Consider the following 20,961-nt stretch of genomic DNA (forward strand, 5'->3'; position numbering starts at 1 on the left):
CCCTGATCGGGACAGCCCTACGCTGTCTAATATTAAAGACCGTACTATGTGTTAGAGTTGACTTCAGTGTGTGAATAAGGGCAGACAAAAGGACCGGGTCCCGACCTCTGGACACCAGTCTGGGGAAGCCTTTAAATGCAATTTCCAGCTCAGGAGAGGGAGGCCGCACCCCGGCTTGCACAGAATGCAAAAATACAAAGAAAAAACACAAAAGTTGAGTAGGTCCAATATTAGCAACAACCATAGAGAGACAGAATAATTACATATTTCACCAACATTACAGATATGCGGCCCTATTCATTATTACATTTGCGCCTTTTTTTCTCTATTTTTCAATTGATTTTATCATGCGTCATATTCTTTTATAGTCCATTTTCTATATGTTCACCCGTTATTCTTATTTTATGTTCACCATTTTTGGCGTAGTTTTTGTCTTTAGGATGTTTTCAGACTTTTTGCTCTGAAAAGACGAAAGACAAAAGTAACGAGCATTTTTTAAAATTTTGCACAAAATTCATGAACCGCGTGCGGCATTGTGAAAAATTTTCCGCAAAAGATGTCAATGAATATGGCTACAAGAAAAAGAAAAGTGACTTAAAAAACCCCGCTAATGATGAATCGGGCTTCACCTTAAAATAGCGCTTCAGTGCCTCCCCTAAATTGGCGGCTCTGCCTGCGCTCTTTCCTACGCCGCCTGGTGTTTACAGGCCGCGCGGCATCTGCTGTAATTATCCGTTGTTTTCCTAATAGCCTAATCACAGGCCACGTCTGGAACAAAGGGTTAATACTAATTGCATCCCGGACCACGCAGCCCGGACGCCACACGGAGAATCTCATTATTTACCTTTTGTTTTGGGAGCGTGATTGCAACACTGAACAAAAATTCTGCGGCAACGTCCGGAACGAGACCAGATACCCTTTTTTCATATAAGCTATGGGGCCCCTGTTAAATAGGGGCCCGGACCAGATTGTCGCCATGTGTGTGCAAGTCTAGCCCTGTGCCCTGTATAACACTATGGCTTATGTCTTTCTCGTCTCGTTCACTCCAGGCCTCTGGTCCTTCCTCTGGTTTGTGTGCTTCTGCTTCTTGGCCAACCAATGGCAAAGGACGCCAAATCTGCCTGAGGTCGACCAAGCCGCCGATGCTGCGAGAGCCGCCATTGCCTTCTCCTTCTTCTCCATTATCACCTGGGTGAGTGTCTTGTTCTTACAGTCACTTCTAGGGAACATTTTATCCAGTGAATAAATAATAGCGCCATGCAATGCATAAAATAATACTGCCATATAGTGCTACACATCATGGCGAATAAATATTACCAATACATAAAAAAATAATGCTATACACTATAAAATGAATAAATAATATCACCATGCGGTGTTTAAAATAATGGTACCATACAATACACAAAATAGTAGTACCACATAGTACTATACATCATAAAAGTGAATAAATATCACCATACTGTGCATCAAATAATAGTGTCATATAGTGCTATACATAGTAGTAATTAAATATCACCGTACAGTGCTACAATATAGTTCCATATAGTGCTATACACTATAAAGTGAATAAATAGTGTCACCATGAGGTGTATAAAATAATGGTGTCATACAATACACAAAATAGTAGCGCCACATAGTGCTATACACCGTAAAAGTGAATAAATATCACCATACGGTGCATCAAATAATAGTGTCATATAGTGCTATACATAGTAGTAATTCACAGTACAGTGCTACAATAATACGGTAGTTCCATATAGTGTTATCCACTATAAAGTGAATAAATAATTAATATCACCAATGAATAAAATAATAGTGCCATATAGCACTATATGCCAGAAAGTAAAGAAATCATCACCATATCACCATACAATACATAAAATAATAGTGCTATACACGATGAAATTAATCAATAACATCATAATTTCACCATATGTTGCACAAAATAATGCCATATAGCGCTATATGCCATAAAGTAAATAAATCACCATATTACCATACAATACATAAAATAATAGTGCTATACACGATGAAATATATATATATATATCAATATATATATTAATATCAATAACATCATAATTTGACCATATGTTGCACAAAATAATGCCATATAGTGCCGTGCTATACACCATAAAATGAATAAATAATATCACCACACAAAGCATAAAATAATGGTGCCATATGTGCTATATTCCGTAAAGTGAATATAATCGCCATACAATAAATAAATAATGGTGCCATATAGTGTTATTCATCGTAGTAATTAAATAATATCAGTATACAGTGCCAAAATAATAGTTCCATAGGGAATGAATAATATCACCATACAATACATAAAATAGTGGTAACATATAGTGCTATACACCATAGTGAATAAATAATATCACCATACAATGCAAAAATAATTTTGGCATATAGTGCTATACTCCAAACAATGAATAAATATTATCATCATACAATGCATGAAGTAACAGTGCCATATAGTGCATACACCATAACATGAATAAAAAATATTCTTCCAAAAACAGTGCCACAACCCGTGCACAGGTTATGTGTGGTACTGCAGCTCAGTCTCAACTTTATGATCACTGTCGCCCACTGTATGTGGAATTTCTCTTTTTTTCATTTTGTGCCATGCTATAATAACTACCCCGGATCATCAGACTTTTTGGATTATTGGAATTCACGCATGCATTATATGTTTAATCCTGTTTTTTCCTATTTCAGGCTTATCTATCATTATTGGCCATGGAAAAATTGCGGGACTTGATCTCTGGGGAAGAGGAGCAGAGGATTATTCCTTGATCCCCTCCTTGTGTCTCTGCTCTCTGTCTCCTATCACGTCCTTAATCCCCAGCTAATAAACTCATGTTTAAAGGGGAGACCCATCGAAAGTGACCCTTGGAGGGTCCTGACTGTCCCAACCTGAGCTTGCCATGCATCGGGCATATGTACTCATATCTCCTTGGGCCCTTAGTTTATGGGGTCCAGTCGTTTGCCCACATTTGGGTTAGTAGAGTTGGCAGGTGTAAAGGGGCTCTCCAGGATTAGAAAAACATGGCTCCTTTCTTTTAGAAACAGCGCCACCCCTGACCATAGGTTGTGATTGGAATTGCATCTCAGCCCCATTTAAGTGAACAAAGCTGACGTTCAATATCACACACAACCAATAGTCAGTGGTGGTGCAGTTTCTGAAATTATAAAAGGAGTAGTCTGTAATGCATCTCTTAAAGGTAATATCCCTTTAAATGAGCTGGGTTTCTTTAAGATACATCCCATGCCCATTTTTCCTCTTCACTATAATCCTCTTAGCGCCAGTGTAGGATGTAACCTAGGACTTACACATGGGCAAAAATTCACAAAATTTAATTTAATTTCTAAAATGTCTGTCTTCGCTTTAATTGGGCTGTCCACCTTTTGGGACGATTTATTTATCTTTTCTTTAAATTCATGTAATTGGGGCTATAAATCATTTTTATAATTGGGTTTCGTTAATAATTTTGCACCGTTCGCCTTCTACAGCCTATTGCACTAGTGCAGAATGAGGTAACTGAGAATCCATCAGTGAGCTCCTTCAGATTGAATGATGGCAGTTTATCTCTTTTATCTGTCTTTTTCTGAGCTCCTCTCAGCTGATTTATGACCACATCAAAGTCGACAGCGCCGGGAAACGACGATCCGGTATAAGCCAAATTTTGGTGCAAAATGTTTAATAAAACTCAATTGCAAAAATGATTTCTAACCTTAAATACATGCATTTTAAAAAAAATTGTCCCTAAAGGTGGACAACCCCTCACACCAAAACTGTTCCTATCCTGTTCGGCTTATTAATCGCCTGCATAACCTATCACTTGTCACTGACTTATGTTTAACCCTTCGTTTGCTTATTAACCCTTTAACATCCCACCCAGGCTGCAATGGCTCTGAAAGCCTACCAGAGATTCCGCCTCGGAACCGATATGTCCCTGTTTGCCACGGACCAGTTCGCCCCTGGACCCAACGCCGGATACCCAGGCTACCCCACAGGCAGCGGCATTGAAAGTACAGAAACCTATCAAAGTCCTCCTTTCACCGAAAACGCAGACATCAGCCCCAAGGGATACCAAGCTCCCTCGTACTGATGGGGATGGGTGAGCCTCGGATGTTTGTCTGCAGACACAACCGCTGTACTGATACCGCGCGGAGAATCAAGTGACTGCCGTATCCTGCTGTACATTCTCGATGTGATTGCCGGAATTACCCCCGTAGTTAGATGTACAGTGCACTCCGTACTGTGACATTGATTGCTTGTTTGTGATCACTTCAAAAAGGGTTTCCTGTTTTTAAGTTGTTTTTTTAAGTAACAAAGCATTCCTTTAAAGGTGGGACATCAATCAGCGTAGGAAAGGGGGCTAGCAGTTCAATAAAGGTATCTCAAGATGTTTAACCTGGCCATCCTTAAAGTGAAGCGGCCGGATCACGTATCTGAGGTCACCATCAGATAGAGGAAAAAATAACGAATTCGGGGATATAATGTGTTCTATGGTTTAATTTAGTATTTTCATTTTAAAAGTTGAATAAATGCTGCTCTGGTCTGAGCCTGTGAGTCATGTGGGCGGAGGAAATAGGACTCACAGCCTCAGCCAAGCAACATTTAGTCAACTTTTATGACAAAAATGGCAAATCAAACCATAGAAAACTATATATCGCCGAGTTCGTCGTTTTTTCCTCTATCCAATGGTGACCTCAGATTTGTTATCCGGCCGCTACCTTTAAGAGGGCTTTCAGATTTGGTTGATTATCTCCTCTATCCAATGCTGCCCTCCGATAGGAGCCAGGTCCACTTTAAACTGGCAGCCGCAAGGGCACCTGACCATTTTATGTCATATGGAATCATTTCATAGAACCTGTTCTATCTACAATGGGCCAGACAGAGTAGCATATTAGTATTTTTTAGCGTTATTCATACACTCAGGTTTTTGTATAAAGTTAGAAAAAACCCTTCACCTGAGAACATTCCATCAATAACCAGAATATGGACCTGCGACAGCTCCTGTCCTGCATCACAAAATATGGCAGGCTTTAGATAATCCCTTTCCTCCAGTCAAATTGATTATGGCCACGACTGAGAACCTCCAAGTGACCTGCAGCGCCACCACAGGAGAAATGAAGTATTGCACAATTCTTAATGCATTCATCGGCTGTGTGTTTATTGCCATGTGAATCCAATGTGAAGACAGATGACAGAGTTACAAATCCCCTATCAGTAGGAGCTCTCTGATGGATCCTCAGTTAACTCCTACATGTGCAAGAGCTCGCAAAAGTCAACATTTTTAATGAAACCCAATTGCAAAAATTGTTTTCATCCCAAAATGCATGCAGTTAAGTACAAATAATGTCCTCAAAGGTGACCATCTCCTTTAAAATTTTAAAAAAATATTGTGTCATCCAGGGACAGGATAAGTTATGCTGATCACAGATTTATCCAAAGATCTATTCATGCGAGCAATATAAAAAAAAAGTAAGGCACAAACAATCAGATTGCAAGGAGTGTGAGACGCAGTGTGATCCTTGTGGATGTGGTTGGTTTCAGCAAGGACTGACATAAGCAAAGTTCTTTCTGGGGTTTCAGTCTGCAAAAAAATCTCTGCCATGTGTTACAGTGTGTGCAATACCCCAGAAAAAGGCCACACGTGATTGGTCGTTCAGTTACCGCATTCTGAAAATCAGACTGTGTCAACAGCGCCACCTGCTGGTCATAATGTAGTACTGAATTTTCCCATGAAATAGGCGTCATAAGTTTTTGAAGAACTATTGATTAGGACCTTAACTGTAAATTAGTAAAGAAAGTAACTAAAGAGGAGCGAATAGGTCTGCAAGACCCTGGTCCAGTGGCCATTTCGGTAGTCCATGGCTGCTTGATGGGAGCCCAGTGATCTGCCTCCATGCGTGCAAACTGTAAAGCGCTGCGGAATATGTTAGCGCTATATAAAAATAAAGATTATTATTACCCGGCCTCTTCTGGCTTGTATGCCCAGCGCATTATCATTGCTGCAGCAGATAACATGATGCCGACTAACTGGAAGAGGCGCTGGGGATTCCGGAAGGTAGGAGGCGGTTTATACGATTTCCATCTGGCAGCTGTGGGCTACCACTGTGGCCACTAGGCCAGGATCCTGATAATTGTTTCTCTACCACAAATCGGGTGAAACATCTTCACTTTGTGTCCATTATTGATTTATGACAACCAGAATCAATCTACAGTTACTCCAAAGCTGCATTCACTATTCTGCAGGCTTCAGAGCTGAAATCTCGCAGCAGTCCTTGTTTGTCCTGTACAGTAATCTGATGCAGGAAAACTGTCTCTTAGGAGCAGTGGCGTCTGAACGACAGGTTTGTCTCTAATAGCAGAATTGAGAATGCAGCTCTGGAGCATAATGCAGCCTATAGTAACGAATGTAGGGTGCAGGAAAGTGGCTAGGGGCACACATCCACGGTAGCATGCTGTCCTAGGTTTACAGGGTAAATCTACATAGCTGACAAAATAATATTCAAGAAGGTGGGGGGGGGGGGGGGGGGTTGTTGGAAAGTAGAAACACATGGCTGCTGTCTTCCAGAAATAGCGCCACTCTTGCCCTTCGGTGATGCCTGGTATTGCAGTATGACCTTGGTAGGGGAATAAGTTGCACAGACAAGAGACAAGGTTGGGTGTATAGAAATGTATTCTAGCTATTTCTGTGCGTCTTGGACGATTTGTGTCCAGGGCGCTGCATCGCTTCTTTATGTGGAATCGTAGAAACGGCGGAATCTGCAGCTGATAGATGGGAGAGCTGCCAGCAAGTACAAAGCCATATGGAGAGAGCTCCCCCTGGTGGTGACAACTTGCACACAGAGCTAAACAACATACACTTTAATGGTGGGCAACCTTTTTTTAGATCTGCCCCTGCCCCCCAACAGTGCTTTCTGATTTCCCCATCTAATTTATAGAGATGGCAAGGTCAAATGTCATCATGGCAAAAAAAAAAAAATGAATGAAAGATGAAAAATTTGAAACCAGGTCCATTTAGAGAACTGCTGTCTTCAGTTAAAGGGTTATTGCCCCGGCTTCATACATGGATATTGCTGGATAGTGCTGGTAAATATGAGCAGTTTTGCAATTCACTGCTTGTTAGAATTTGCAACCGTTCTTGAGATATTAACAGTTATCTTTTGTTTTAGTTTGTTGCCTTAGAAACCAACCACCGCTGCCAGACAGCAGAACATGTGTTGTGCTTACAAGGTTTTTTTTTTTTAATGTTGAGCTTGTTTTGAATCTGGGAAAGATTGCTGGAAGGCGCCGTTACCACCTAAGTCCGGCTGCACAGCAGCATTTACAAGCTAGGCAGCAGCAGTGGTCGGTCTCCCAGGCAACGAGCTGTAAACAAAAGAAAGTGTTAATATCTCAAGAATGGCTGCAAATTTTAAAAAGCAGTAAACTTCAAAAGTGCTCGTTTTTACAAGCACTATCCATCTGTGAAGCTAGGAATAACCCATTAAGGTCACATATGGGACTGTACGGATGCCAGGGACTGCAAAACCCCGTCTTGATTGTGGTAGATAAAAGGTTAAAAAAAAAAACAACAACTAACCTCTCAGACTGCACAATGGGGGAATGAATAAGCATTTGCCCCCCAACCCAGGAATCTTACCTTGTAATATAGAGCTGCCAAAAAAAAAAAAAAAAAGTTGTTATTGTTTACACAGGACAGACATTTGGGAGAGGTTTGATGCTGGTTGTAGGGAGAAGTGACACATTCCAGCACTGACACAAAGGTGCAAACATAAACCAGATCGACAGGGGTTAAACTTCTTTCTTGATTTTTTTTATTTTTCAAATAAAATTCATCGGCCATCAGGGCAACATGGGAGTTGTAGTTTTACAACAGGTTGTGGATTCTTCGCCTATAGGGCTTTAAAAGGGTGAAAACTCTGGCATATATGTCAATAGAGGGTTTTCCAGCTCAGATCCAATCTGCCCCATAATCAGCGCATTTTATAGGACTTATTTCTCCACGCTCGCTGGTCGTCACATACTCATACCAGGGCCTGTCTACAGGGAAACCGAGACAGTGCACAAACGTGTCAGTTATACCGTGTGGTCTGTGTGTGTCTGGAAAAAACAAAGTGACATGTTTACAATTATCTGTATATATCGTATCTCCTGAAAGAACAATCTGTGATTGTGCGTTTTCAGTAGCGTCTCGTGTCGGAAATGTAACTTGTTTTCTGTACATTAAGAAATAATAAAAAAAAAGAGAAGATTAATTGGAAGAGGAATGTGCTATATTTTTATTTCCACCTGACTGCTACATAAATGGAATGGGAGCGGTGAAAGAGTTACTTATTAAAGGGAATATGTCAGCAGGTTTTGCTATGTAATCTGACAGCAGCACGATGTAGGGGCTGAGACCCGGATTCCAGCAATACATCACTTACTTTACTGAGTGCAGCAGTTGTGACAGTTTTCTCAGCTGCAAATCTAGCAGAACCCGGAATGCTGAGCTCTGTATAACCCCGCCCACACACTACTGATTGGCAGCTTTCTGACAGTGTACACAGAAACAAGCCAATCAGTTATGGGGGCATGGTTGGACAAGGAGGCACCAGACAGCTAGTCCTGTAGTGATAATCTCTTGCTGATAAAACACCGATTTTATTGTGACTGCAAATTACAGCCTAGTAAGTGACACATCACTGAAATCAGGCTCTCAAGCCCATACATCATGGTGCTCTCAGGTTACATGGCAAATGTATGCTGACAGATTCCCTTTAATACCAGGTATAAAGGGGTAGGACATTAGGTAGAACATAGAAGTAGGAGTAAAGGTGAATTATAGAAGCGGTTGAGGGCAGGAGTAGAAGTGAAGGTATATGTAGAAGGTGATTTTAAGGCAGGATCAGAGGTAGAGGGAATGACTTAATAGAGGATAGAAGTAAAGAGCAGAGGTAGGGCGTAGGAGTAGAGACAGTAGTTGTGGAGAGTAGTGATAGAAGATAGCGGTAGAGGATAGGAGTAGAGCATAGAGGGGTAAAGCGAAGGAGTAAAGGGCAGTGGTAAAGGGTAGGACTAGAGGGTGAAGATACACAGTAGTGTAGAGAGTAGAGCGTAGGGGTAGTAGTGGTAGAGTGTAGGAGTATAGGGTAGGAGTAGTAGTATTAGAGGGTAAAAACACAGTGGCAGAGAGTAGGAGTAAAGAGTAATGGTATAAGGTATTGAGTAAAGGTAAAGTTGTGGTAAAGGGATAGAAGTAGAGTTGAAAACTAGAGAGTAGGAGAAGAGGCGAAGATTTAGGGGGGCTAGGATTAGAGGTAGAGGACAAGGATAAAAGTAAGAACAGAGGGTAAAACATAGGGGAGGTAGAAAGAAAAAGCAAAAAAAAAAATAAAAGTATAAAGAGATGAGGTTTATGCAGAGATAAATGGTGGGAAAGAGTATAGAGGTAGAGGCTAATGGTGAAGAGCAGAAGGTAGGAGTATAGTAAATGGTATAAATGGAGGGTGGAGAAGCGGGTAGGTTTTGTGGTAGAAGATAATACTCAATGGCAGGGAAGGGGGATAGATGATAGGGGCAGTAGTAGATCGGGCTCCTCACCTCTGGTCCTCAATGTTTCAGGATTTCCTTAATATTGCACAGGGGATTATTACACGACCTGCTGGGGACATTGAGGAGCGCCGGTTGTTGGTGGAGTAATGATCTTTATACCTAGCAGACACCGCTGCTGTTTTATGGCCGAGGCGACACAACGGCCAGCTCAGATCTCCATGTGTTACATGCAGACAGCCAGGACGGATGGCGGCAGATTGTTATCGGCTATCAGGCCTTTTCCTGTACATTGGGGCTTATTTCCTTACAGCCAATACCTACTATACAAAATATGGACCAACGCCACCAAGTGACCAGTCAGCATTACTGCAGCTATAAAAATGAGTCTTCAATCAAGCAACATTTTTTTTTTTTAATTTGACCAATGCAGTCCAGTATCTGTCAGGCAGAGTCTCTCTTGCCCCTGTGCACATAATACATTTAGTTCTCACTCCAGAAGAGAAACTGAAGAAACCCTCGTAATCAGCGGTATTAACCCAGTCACTACCACAAGCAGCTTAAACAATACTAATCTGCCCCGGAAGGCACATGACATGAGACAGACGGCGGTAACAATTGCACAACATTCACGGGTTCAATACTGTGGAGGTCTGGACCAGTCAGATAAGCAGCGCCAGATGTTAGAAGGCGAAATAGTCATTGACATCGGAGGCGCCTCCTTCCAACAGCGGTAACGTATTGACAAAATGTCTATAAAGGCATGATCGGGGAGCGTCAAGAGCAAATCTCTGAACCAGAGAAGAAATTAAAACTGAAGAGAGTCAATAAAGATTGTCATTATAAATTACGGATTGGCCTGGACGAGACCAAAGCAGATCGTCCGTGCCGAGGGGAAACCAAGAGAGATGATGTGATACTGCCCCCATAGGATGGGATGACTAAAAAGTGTTGACGTTCTGAATGGAACAGTTTGGAGCGCAATTGTGACACGATTACCGCAATGACATCACCTCGTATACGGCAAAGTCACTTTATACGGAAACTTCTGCAACGTTCAGATGTTGCATTTTTATTCCACAAATCAGTGAATGAAAAAAGCTTTCCCGATACCAATAATTTTTATTGCTGTGTGAATTAATCCCATAGCGTTTCTCAATATGAAACGTATGAATCTGGGAGGAAAAAAAAAGTTTACGAATGTCTTTTGTCACACGACTAACCCCAAAAACGGGCAACGTTCCTGGACGTCTCACGTACGGATATAAAACCAGTTCCCACAAAAAAATCAAAAACCTGTCTCGCCGTCTATAAAACCAGTCATACGTAGGCTTATCCAATCCGGGATTTAATTGAACAGAATGAGGCCAATGAGAAAAAAAAAATTAAATAAAAAATGGCCCCAATTGCCACGAACATATTGCAGACTCTGCAGTAAAAGAAGCTGTGCTTTGTGGTAGCCGCAGCGATCCAGCCTGGCCACCCTGCTCTTCAGAGGGTGGCACGACTCAGTTGCCTTCTGCACTCGGTGACGACGTCATCACATCATATATTTCGCCACGCAGAGCATCGTAATAATATACTTTATTATCACCGGGCGGACATTTTTTTGCCGTCGAGATTTCTGCTTTTTTTACTATTTTTGGTGCATTTGTTTTTATTCATTTCTCTTTCCTTTTGAAAACTGCACACCCAAAACCTGGGTGACGTCCCACAGAGCTTAAGTGATGATCCGGCTGATGGCCTGTAGGGAGGGGAAGTCATTGTCTTCAAGGTGCAATGTCTTGTGATATGCAACGTCCTGCGGGGCCAGCACTTGGCTGCAGGTGGGACAGGTGGAATAGTCCAGTTCGGGGGAGCTTGAGTCCGTTTTCCAGGCAGCTTTCTTGCTCTTCTTGGACTTGTTGGAGCTTTGTTTCTGTTCTATTCGCAGCTCTTGGTGGGCAGAGAGCAGCTCCTGCTGTTTGCCGTTGTCCGGAAGAAGTACCAGGAGCTCGTTAAATATCAGACTGAAGTTCTCCCCAAGAAGCTGGCGGCAGCTTCTGTAATACTCGGACGCGGATATCAAGCCCTGGAAGAAAACAAATAAGAACATAAAAAGTTTGGAAATAATGTTAAAAAAAAAAACATCATCCATATAACAAAAAATCCTGAGCAACCTGTGGGGAATGGCAACTACAACTCTAAGCATCCTGAAAGCCTAAAGGTTAGAGAAACTGCACCAGATGTGTGAAGACATTTGCACGTTAAAATTGTAAATGCACATAATGCGGATTCGGTGTGAATTTTCCACTCACATTAGCGTGTGAAAAGTCAAGTCAAACTAATTTCAACCCCCATTATGCAATATCAAATTCGCACTGTGTACAGGTTCTCTATAATGGGTTGTCCCATAAACATTTGATTGCTGGAAGGAATAAGAATAAGGGTCTCCAAAGTCACTTGTGCTCAATTAACTGTATTATAGACGATTAAATGAGAGGAGGCCGCACAACGCTTAGTTCACAGTTGTCTGTTCTTGGGATCAGTGAGGGTCTTAGCAGCCAGAACCCAAGCGATAGCACATTTATGGTCTATTCTGTGGTTATGAGAGGATTTGTTTTAGGATATGCCATTAAGTTATGATTGGCAACAGCCAACCTCTTGGACCCCAATTGATCCTGATTTCAGTGTTGCATCCCCTTACTTATTTTTTCCATTCTTAGGATTGAATCAATTGATGGCATATTCAAGAGATATGTAATTACCTTATAAGATAGGAAAATCAGATGCCACCTTGTGTAGACTAATAGCCACAACATGTGGCCAAAGTAGCAAAGCAAAAGTTGACCACAATGTCCCAGCTGTATAAGACACAGCGCCGTACCCCATACACACCCGATGCGGTACCCCGCACCGCTCATTACCTGTCTGAATTTGCCAGAATGGGATTTAAATTCGTTAAACTTAGACTCGTCGCTGTGCAAATAATCTTTGATGGAGTTGATCAGGTGAATGTTTCTCTGCTGGAAGTTTTCAGGTATCAAGTACGTCCTGCTGAATGAGACCCTTTAAAAAGTAAGAAACCAAAAAGGCTTTGTTATAGGTAGGCAAGGACAAGAGCATCATTCCCAGCAATCCAAGTAATATTATACTCAGACCATCCAGATCAGGATAGAGTGGATTAGTGTCAAGAATATAAGGGGAAGAAAAAACAAAAAAGTTTAAGCACAGTCACTCACTCCTTTACTGGTTTGGTGTGCGGCTGTGCAGGAAGAGAGGACGATGAGGCACTGGTGAATCCTGGTGGAGGCTTCCCCACAGAGGCAGACAATCCCGGAGGTGGAGGCAAAGGAGCGGCAGTCACCACCGGGCAAAACCCTATAAGAGAAAAGGCACCAATTGATCGTCTTACCAGTGTCAAATGGCCTGGACTGATGCAATGAAGCATTTCACACATCTGAGCATTGACCATGATGGATGGATCGGCCACAGGTCTCCTGACCTGCACTTAAAAGCCGCAAAGGCATAGATGAGGCTGAGGAGAATCGTGGCTAGTCCATACATCTCAGAAACGAATGTGTGCAACCGGCCTAAGCCGACGTGACATAGCAGTAAGTCACACTCTAATGACTGGGATGACACTTTACCTGGTGGCGGCAACCTCAGCAAATTATTGTTCACCAATGCTGGAAAATCTTCATCTTGCACAGAGTACTCTGGACCTGGATTGGGCAACGTCTTCAGCTCGGGGAGGTCTCTACGGTCACTTCCATTGTCTGGTACCTTCTTCTCGTTGAGCCCATTCACCACGGTATTGGACTTATCGCTGAGGATAGATGTGGCGGGCGGTGTGGGGGTGCGATCAATCTCTGTGACGTTCTCTTTTAGAGAGGAACTTGTCGACCTTTCTTCTGCGCTCAGTCCTGCGACTGGATTGCTCGGCTTCTCTGATCCCATTCGCTTCTTCTTGTTGCCTTTCCCGTTGGTTTGAGAAGTCGAGGTAGTCAGCAGCTTAGAAATATCGATCATGGTAGGAGCACTGCGGAACTCCTGTGCAGTCATCCCAGTACCGTCATCTTCATCCTCCGATAAGGAGGGAGGTTTCTGCATTTTCTTGTTGGGGCCTTTTGGTAAGTTCGGCAAGGCAGCTTTTTTGGATTGTTTGCTTGGAGTGGCGACAGTAGGAGTAGAGGCCTTTGTGGTACTTTTAGAAGAAGAAGTTGCCCAAGCGGAAGTGACAGCCGACAGTGGTTTACCGATTCTTAAGTTGGACACCAAGGCTGGGAAATCCTCCTCATGGAAGGCATTAGAGGACCGGGCAGATGAAGTGTATGACAGCCCAGCGGGGAAAGGTGATGCCGAGGAAGAGCCTGCGGTGGACGACAGACTGGGAAAGTCTTCTTCCTTCAGTTTGGCAGTAGGTGGTTTTGGGGCGCTGCAAATGAAAAGAAATGGAAACTCTTAAAAAAAGGAAGATCCCTCAGGAAGGATGCAGTTTTGCATATTCTCCATTCATTGTGTATGGGACTGACGAAAATCAACAAGCGCTGTGCTCAGTGATCTTCATCAGTTTGATATAGGTGGCAGCACACGTGAATCATTGATCCATTCAAATGGGGCACACGTGGACCCCGGTTGTTGCGCTCGGTAGAAGCATCATCGATAAGGCAATTATCACCTATGTAGGGTGAGCAGTATTCATAGGACAGTCCAATTAAGAATGAACACATCAAGGATTCACAGCTGTGAAAAATGTTTTTGGTGCATTTAAAGGCTATGGACACTTTGGCTCTGACTTAATTTTTTTTACAGTTCATTTTAATACTAAACACCAAAAAAAGGTAGGAAACATTCATTAAAACGTAGAGTCTGTGCAGCACCTGTTCATAACTGGCCGTGCTGCTGCTTTTGGCTCACACAGCTCCTGGTTGTGTCAGTGTAAGATAGCAGAAAGGAGGAGGATGTATAAAGCAGATTAGTGCCTGGAGAGGAAGATAGTGCCAAAGTCTGCAGAACAGACAGGGAGGAAGGGAACTAGCAGCAGAGGGGGGAGAGAGGTTAATGGTACAAGCTGTGCATCGGTGTAGAGAAAAGAACACCTACAGCAGACTCTGCAGTGCAGAACAGGAAAAAGGAAACCCCACACTCCTCAGCATCAGAATAGGTTAACCCTCCATAAAAGATGGTCGTACCTCAGTGGTGCAGCCACAGCAGATCCAAAAGCAGGGAAATCCTCTGGTTTCAGTACCCCATTTGAGGTGTTTGACATCATACTTAATTCCTTTGGACCTTAAAAAAAAAAAAAAAAAAAAAAAAAGATTTGCAGGTTGTTACGACAATTGTCACGATGAAGCAAAAATTTTCCGATCCAGAGTGTGCATAAAAAAAATAAATGAATACATGTCACCTGTGGCGTCGCCAGAGAATTTCGGGGTTGGTTTTGGTTTGCGTCCTTCCTCAGGATCTCTGGATTCCTCCATCCTACTTTTCGAGCCATCGCCGTTTTCGTGTGCTTGTTTCCTTCCAATTTCTTCTTGTCTTCTTGCTGCAACAGAAGCTCGCACGGCAGCGGCAACTTCCCGATCCTCCTCTTCCCTGTAAAGTATCAAGAAAAGAAAGCAATTAAAGAGTTTGATGACATTTGCATCCATTTTTCAGATCTGTCCTAATATGGATTGTGCACAATGAACGCTACAATAACGAAACTGGGGAGTGGAAGAAGGGGGGGGGGGGGGGGGGGGGAGAGAGAGAGAGAGAGAACAACAAATGCAGGAATCGTGGGGGTGTTGTTTCTCCATTTTTCCACACTTGGGAATTTTCAGTTTTCCAGTATATTGTACAGTAAAAGGAACTACAACTCATCCCGCAAAAACAAACAAAAAAACAAAACAAAGCCCTTGTACGACATTTTTTTTTCTTTATGCCCTCATTAGCGAATATAAAAAAAACACAAAAAAAAACAGAGCAGCTTTGCAAACCTCCTTGATTGACACATCAGTCACGGCTCACCTTTTATACCTCCAGCTCCCCCTGCGGTTCTGTTGACCTCCCCGGGTTATCCCCCTTGTTGCTCTCGCCTGCCTGTTAAATCGATCCACCTCTTCATAGTCTTCTCCTCCAACCATACCTGAAACAAAAGACGTAATGGCATTGATGACAATCAACATCTGAAAATAATGTGAAATTCCTTTAATACAACACTTGTTAATTCACACTATATCTGACAATATGGCACACAACCCTGATGTTGCCAGATTAAAAGGAATTGACAGTAAGAAAATAGAAGTAAACTTTTCCATCAGATGAAGTCATCTGTGATATTAACAAGTCGGCGCTTACCTTCCGTCCTGCGATTATGTCTGGGTGCGTAGCTGAACTGAATATCGATCTGGCGGTTCTGGCGGGCCTCGGCGCGGTTCTTGCTGTGGCACGTGGTCTTGTGTGCCTTGTAGTCAATTTCACTCCGAAAGGCGTGTGTGAACTGCTCCGTGCTGCATCTTCCCTCCTCGCACAGAAAGTGGCTCTCCCGGAAGTGCTCTCGCAGGAAAGAGTAGTCGCTACGGCAGAAAATATAAGCAATATTATACACACGCCAGACTGGTGATTTTTCTACATAACACCTATTAACAAAAGAGGACCCAAGTGATTCTTATGTCCCCCTAAAAGATCAGACTTTCTAGTAATAACCAGTCCAAATTTCCAGACAGTGGGATTCCGGCATGCAGTATGGCATCTCATAACCCACCTTGCTGTGAAAGGGGGCAATTTGGTGTGTTAAGTTCACAAAGTCTCAAAATATTAAAATTGGCTAAATATAATAATTTAATGTTTTGAGGAAATTCCTGTAACAATGTACGATGACTGAGGCTAAACGATTGTTAATATAACTATTTACATTTAATACAAATTCATGGTTAAAAAAAAAAAGTTCAGAAAGTCGGATCCTTTAGGGGGAAAATAGTAACTATTGGAACCACGTGTGTTGGTGGTTATCTACAATATCCCCAGTCTGATGCCACCCACTCTATCCCTCAATAAAGAGGGCAGCCCCAGACTGGCAAGAGATGCCCTTTAAATTGACACCACTGTCTTTAGTCACCTACCTGTAGTATTCCTGGGCCCCATCAGAGTCACAGAAGTGGCAGAAATAGTGGTCCCTGCGCAAATGCTTCAGCAATTCATCATTGTCGAGGTAGCGTTCATCACAGAACTTGCAGAGTGGATGGCCCCGGTGAGAGGTGTCCTCTGGGTCGCCTTGGATGCGATGCCGAGCAAGGTCCTTGCGTGAATACCACTTTCTTTCATAAGTAAAATTCTGGAAGTGTCGAAGAACATCTCATCAGGTGCTGCATACAATTATTAGGGCAAAGAAGAGTGATGTGGTTTTTGAAGCGGCTTTATAAGAGAATTGCTGGTGGAATGAGTCTACTTCAGCCTCTGGCAGCTGACTGTATAATCCCTTCCTACTTCCCCTGCTATATTGCACTGCAGCTGCTCTGCTCCTGTCCTGACATTCGCATTTGGACTGGAAGTAGAATATTCTCACCTTTAAGTGCTTTACGCAGAGTTTACAGCAGAAGAGCTCGTGATGTTTTCTCAGGTGCTGTTCCAGGTCAGCAAAGGCGTGAAAGGGTCTCATCTCAGGGCAGAGGCGACATTCATGTTGTAGTAACTGTCTGAAATGGAATTAATTGTGAACGCCCCATCACAGCCATTATCACACAGTCATGGCCGCCCCCGGGAGCCTCAGGCCGCCCATATCAATGTCAGGTTCCCTTTCAAGTTCACTTACCTGAACAGAGAGAAGAGTTTTCCATCGCTGAAGTAGATGTCATGTCTCCTCTCACTTTGCATCTGGGACGTGTCGATGCTCGAGAAAGGAGCAACTTTTTTCACAAACACGACCTGTAAAGACGAGGCCAGAAGAGACGTATTCGTAGCCGGTACAAGAGAATTATCCCAACCACACCCAAAGCAGCGAGGCGACGGACAAAATGCAGAAACATCTTCAAAGAAAACAACATTTGCACAAAGACTTTACAGCAATACAGACAACATTGAATATATTTTTTTCTTAAAGGGGTTGTCCTGGAGTAGAAAATCATGGCTGCTTTCTTTCCGAACCAGTGACACCCCGCTTGTGTGTTATGTCCAATATTATAACTCTGCTCCATGGTCAGAGGTGGCGCCTCGGGAGAAAACTCCTTGAAGTCATTTTTCTGTCTCATGTTTCTGATTTTTGCCGTTAGGATTTTGCAACAAATTCATCCAAATTGTGCACAAAGTTTTTAGAAATTTGGCCAAACTTGATTTGATTTTTGCTCTTTTGCATTTTTTAAGTAGAATTTCTCATATTAGTCTTCAAAATAAAAAAAATGGAATTACCGTAGATTTTGTTCTCCGTTATTGCATTGCGGGCCATTGCCCCAAAATAAATGTGCTAATTATTGAAACGACATTACCCCCAAAAAGTCTGGATAATTAAAACCGCAACGTTGAGAAAAGACCCCATAAATTATGGAGCAATGGGGGCCAAAGTTTTCTAATTCATTCTGATAGATGTGTGGCAGAGGCGGAAGGTTTAGAGAAAGTGATCCCTAAAAATATAATGTGAAAAAAGCACAATTAATCCCAGGCAAATTCACTAAACACATCAGACTGGACCTGCCTGTCAGTAGGGATCGGAGGGATGGCAGCAGGCCAGCACTACCAGTACTGGTGACTCACAGGAGAAAGGTCGGTAGTAGTGAATCAGTAATCAGCACATTTTTGGGCGAGCCTACATACAGACTGACGGGGGATCTGTCCACCCTACAGCGGTCTGATACAGAACTGTCGTATGGGTGTAGATATATCTCCTGGTTTGTGTCTACTTCCCCCCCCATCGGGACACTGATTGCCAGCACTGCTGTGTCACCCTTAAAACCCGCAACCTTAATGGCTGAGTGGTTTTGAAGGTGCAGTGATTGCTTTTCAGCAGAATTTTAGGGTCACTGACAAGGGTCAATGCCGCCCCCGTATTGAGATACCCCATTCATGAGACAAGTCCAAAGTCAACCTGTCAATTTTCTTTCTTCGACCCTAATAAATCAGGGAAGTCAGTGATCAGATGTGTTATGTCTCCATGCAGGGAACAGCAGCCTGCAGCAACCCCAGGTGTTGATAAACTGATAAACTACAGCTCCCAATATGCCCCGACACTGCTGGGGGGTGTAGTTGTACAGTGAGAGCCCTGTAAGTACTCACCTTGTCCAGCTCCTCCCGGCACACGGCACAGTACTTCTGCTCGCACAGCACCCTCATCTTGGTGGAGCAGCGGTAGCAGACGGGGTGGTCACATTTCCCAAAAGCGAATACGTCCATCTCCTGACAGCACAAGACACAATTCCCCTCCAAATCCACGGTTTTCCCCGACTTTGCCATGGTTTGCGGATGGGAGATAAATGCTGCGCCTCTGATTAGGAAAGAGGTCGGCCCAAGTGACAAGAGCAGTAAACAGTGGCAGAAAGACAAAGGGAGGGCTGCACTAGTGATCAGCGAGGAGGGGAGGGCTGCACTAGTGATCAGCGAGGAGGGGAGGGCTGCACTAGTGATCAGCGAGGAGGGGAGGGCTGCACTAGTGATCAGCGAGGAGGAGAGGGCTGCACTAGTGATCAGCGAGGAGGGGAGGGCTGCACTAGTGATCAGCGAGGAGGGGAGGGCTGCACTAGTGATCAGCGAGGAGGCGGTGGGCTGCACTAGTGATCAGCGAGGAGGCGGTGGGCTGCACTAGTGATCAGCGAGGAGGCGGTGGGCTGCACTAGTGATCAGCGAGGAGGCGGTGGGCTGCACTAGTGATCAGCGAGGAGGCGGTGGGCTGCACTAGTGATCAGCGAGGAGGGAGGGCTACACTAGTGATCAGTGAGGAGGAGAGGGCTGCACTAGTGATCAGTGAGGAGGCGGTGGGCTGCACTAGTGATCAGTGAGGAGGCGGTGGGCTGCACTAGTGATCAGTGAGGGAGGTGGGCTGCACTAGTGATCAGTGAGGGGGTTGGGCTGCACTAGTGATCAGTGAGGGAGGTGGGCTGCACTAGTGATGATCAGTGAGGGAGGTGGGCTGCACTAGTGATCAGTGAGGGAGGTGGGCTGCACTAGTGATCAGTGAGGGAGGTGGGCTGCACTAGTGATCAGTGAGGAGGTGACCTTAAACTAATGATCAGTGAGGGGGTGGGCTGCACTAGAGATCAGTGAGGGGGGTGGGCTGCACTAGTGATCAGTGAGGGGGTGGGCTGCACTAGTGATCAGTGAGGGGGGTGGGCTGCACTAGTGATGATCAGTAAGGATACAGTTGTCGTACACCGGTGGTTAAGAGGCTCTCCTGGTGAACAGTGAGACTCGGAGTAAAGGCCACCCGGGTAGGTTACTAGGAGAGTCCGCTGTGTAGGCCGGAAAGCGACAGGCAGCGCTGCGCGCTGGGCTGAGGAATAGCTGAAGAAACAGGCGTTGCTGCCGCCGTTAGGGAGCTCCCGCCTGACGTTAGTAGTTGCGGGTGGACACGGAGCCGACCCTCGCTCCGAGCAGCGCGTACACGTTACCGGCAGCAGACGTCACGCAGCTGACGCATCCCGCCGGAAGCGAACCATAGAGTACGCCTTAGCAAAGGTTAGAGCGTCCACTGCAGACGGCCCTCACTGATGCTCCGGATGACTCAAATCTATCACCCTTGCTACATGTGGCCCCCTGCTGGTGGAGGCGACACACTGCTGTAAATCCTACATAAAGGGCAGGAGGGAGAGACAGTGAAAGATGGCTGCATCCTGCATGACACTGTTTATACAGGCACTCTCTGACTGGCACTGTATATAGAGGCACTCTCTGACTGGCTCTGTATATAGAGGCACTCTCTGACTGGCACTGTATATAGAGGCACTCTCTGACTGGCACTGTATATAGAGGCACTCTCTGACTGGCACTGTATATAGAGGCACTCTCTGACTGGCTCTGTATATAGAGGCACTCTCTGACTGGCTCTGTATATAGAGGCACTCTCTGACTGGCACTGTATATAGAGGCACTCTCTGACTGGCACTGTTTATACAGGCACTCTCTGACTGGCTCTGTATATAGAGGCACTCTCTGACTGGCTCTGTATATAGAGGCACTCTCTGACTGGCTCTATATAGAGGCACTCTCTGGCTGGCACTGTATATAGAGGCACTCTCTGACTGGCACTGTTTATACAGGCACTCTCTGACTGGCTCTGTATATAGAGGCACTCTCTGACTGGCTCTGTATATAGAGGCACTCTCTGACTGGCACTGTATATAGAGGCACTCTCTGACTGGCTCTGTATATAGAGGCACTCTCTGACTGGCACTGTTTATACAGGCACTCTCTGACTGGCTCTGTATATAGAGGCACTCTCTGACTGGCAC

The 20,961-nt window shown here is 44.2% G+C and overlaps 2 protein-coding genes across 3 annotated transcripts in view; one reads left to right on the top strand and one right to left on the bottom strand.

The window, feature by feature from the left end:
• SYNGR3 (synaptogyrin 3) overlaps positions 1-8,295 on the top strand; it is a 35,732-nt gene extending 27,437 nt beyond the window's left edge. Inside the window, exons 3-4 of one of the 2 annotated variants that reach the window (XM_077274439.1) lie at positions 1,050-1,192; positions 2,734-3,910. In XM_077274439.1, the coding sequence (XP_077130554.1) occupies positions 1,050-1,192; positions 2,734-2,811 (221 nt within the window). In that variant the 3' untranslated portion in view covers positions 2,812-3,910. The other variant, XM_077274438.1, reaches the window with a different exon arrangement.
• Positions 8,296-9,966: 1,671 nt separating this feature from the next.
• On the bottom strand, positions 9,967-20,275 carry ZNF598 (zinc finger protein 598, E3 ubiquitin ligase). Its single transcript, XM_077274437.1, has 13 exons — positions 19,873-20,275; positions 18,794-18,993; positions 17,340-17,452; positions 17,094-17,223; positions 16,651-16,862; positions 15,887-16,104; positions 15,557-15,674; positions 14,955-15,142; positions 14,740-14,836; positions 13,195-13,982; positions 12,787-12,925; positions 12,472-12,613; positions 9,967-11,636 (listed from the first exon to the last, which is right to left on the bottom strand). Exons 2-13 carry the CDS (start codon positions 18,968-18,970, stop codon positions 11,286-11,288), a joined length of 2,673 nt encoding a protein of 890 aa, XP_077130552.1. The 5' UTR covers positions 18,971-18,993; positions 19,873-20,275; the 3' UTR covers positions 9,967-11,285.
• Positions 20,276-20,961: the final 686 nt, after the last annotated feature.

This window comes from Ranitomeya variabilis, chromosome 7 (genome assembly GCF_051348905.1).
Source record: "Ranitomeya variabilis isolate aRanVar5 chromosome 7, aRanVar5.hap1, whole genome shotgun sequence".
In the NCBI taxonomy this organism is placed as follows: domain Eukaryota; kingdom Metazoa; phylum Chordata; class Amphibia; order Anura; family Dendrobatidae; genus Ranitomeya; species Ranitomeya variabilis.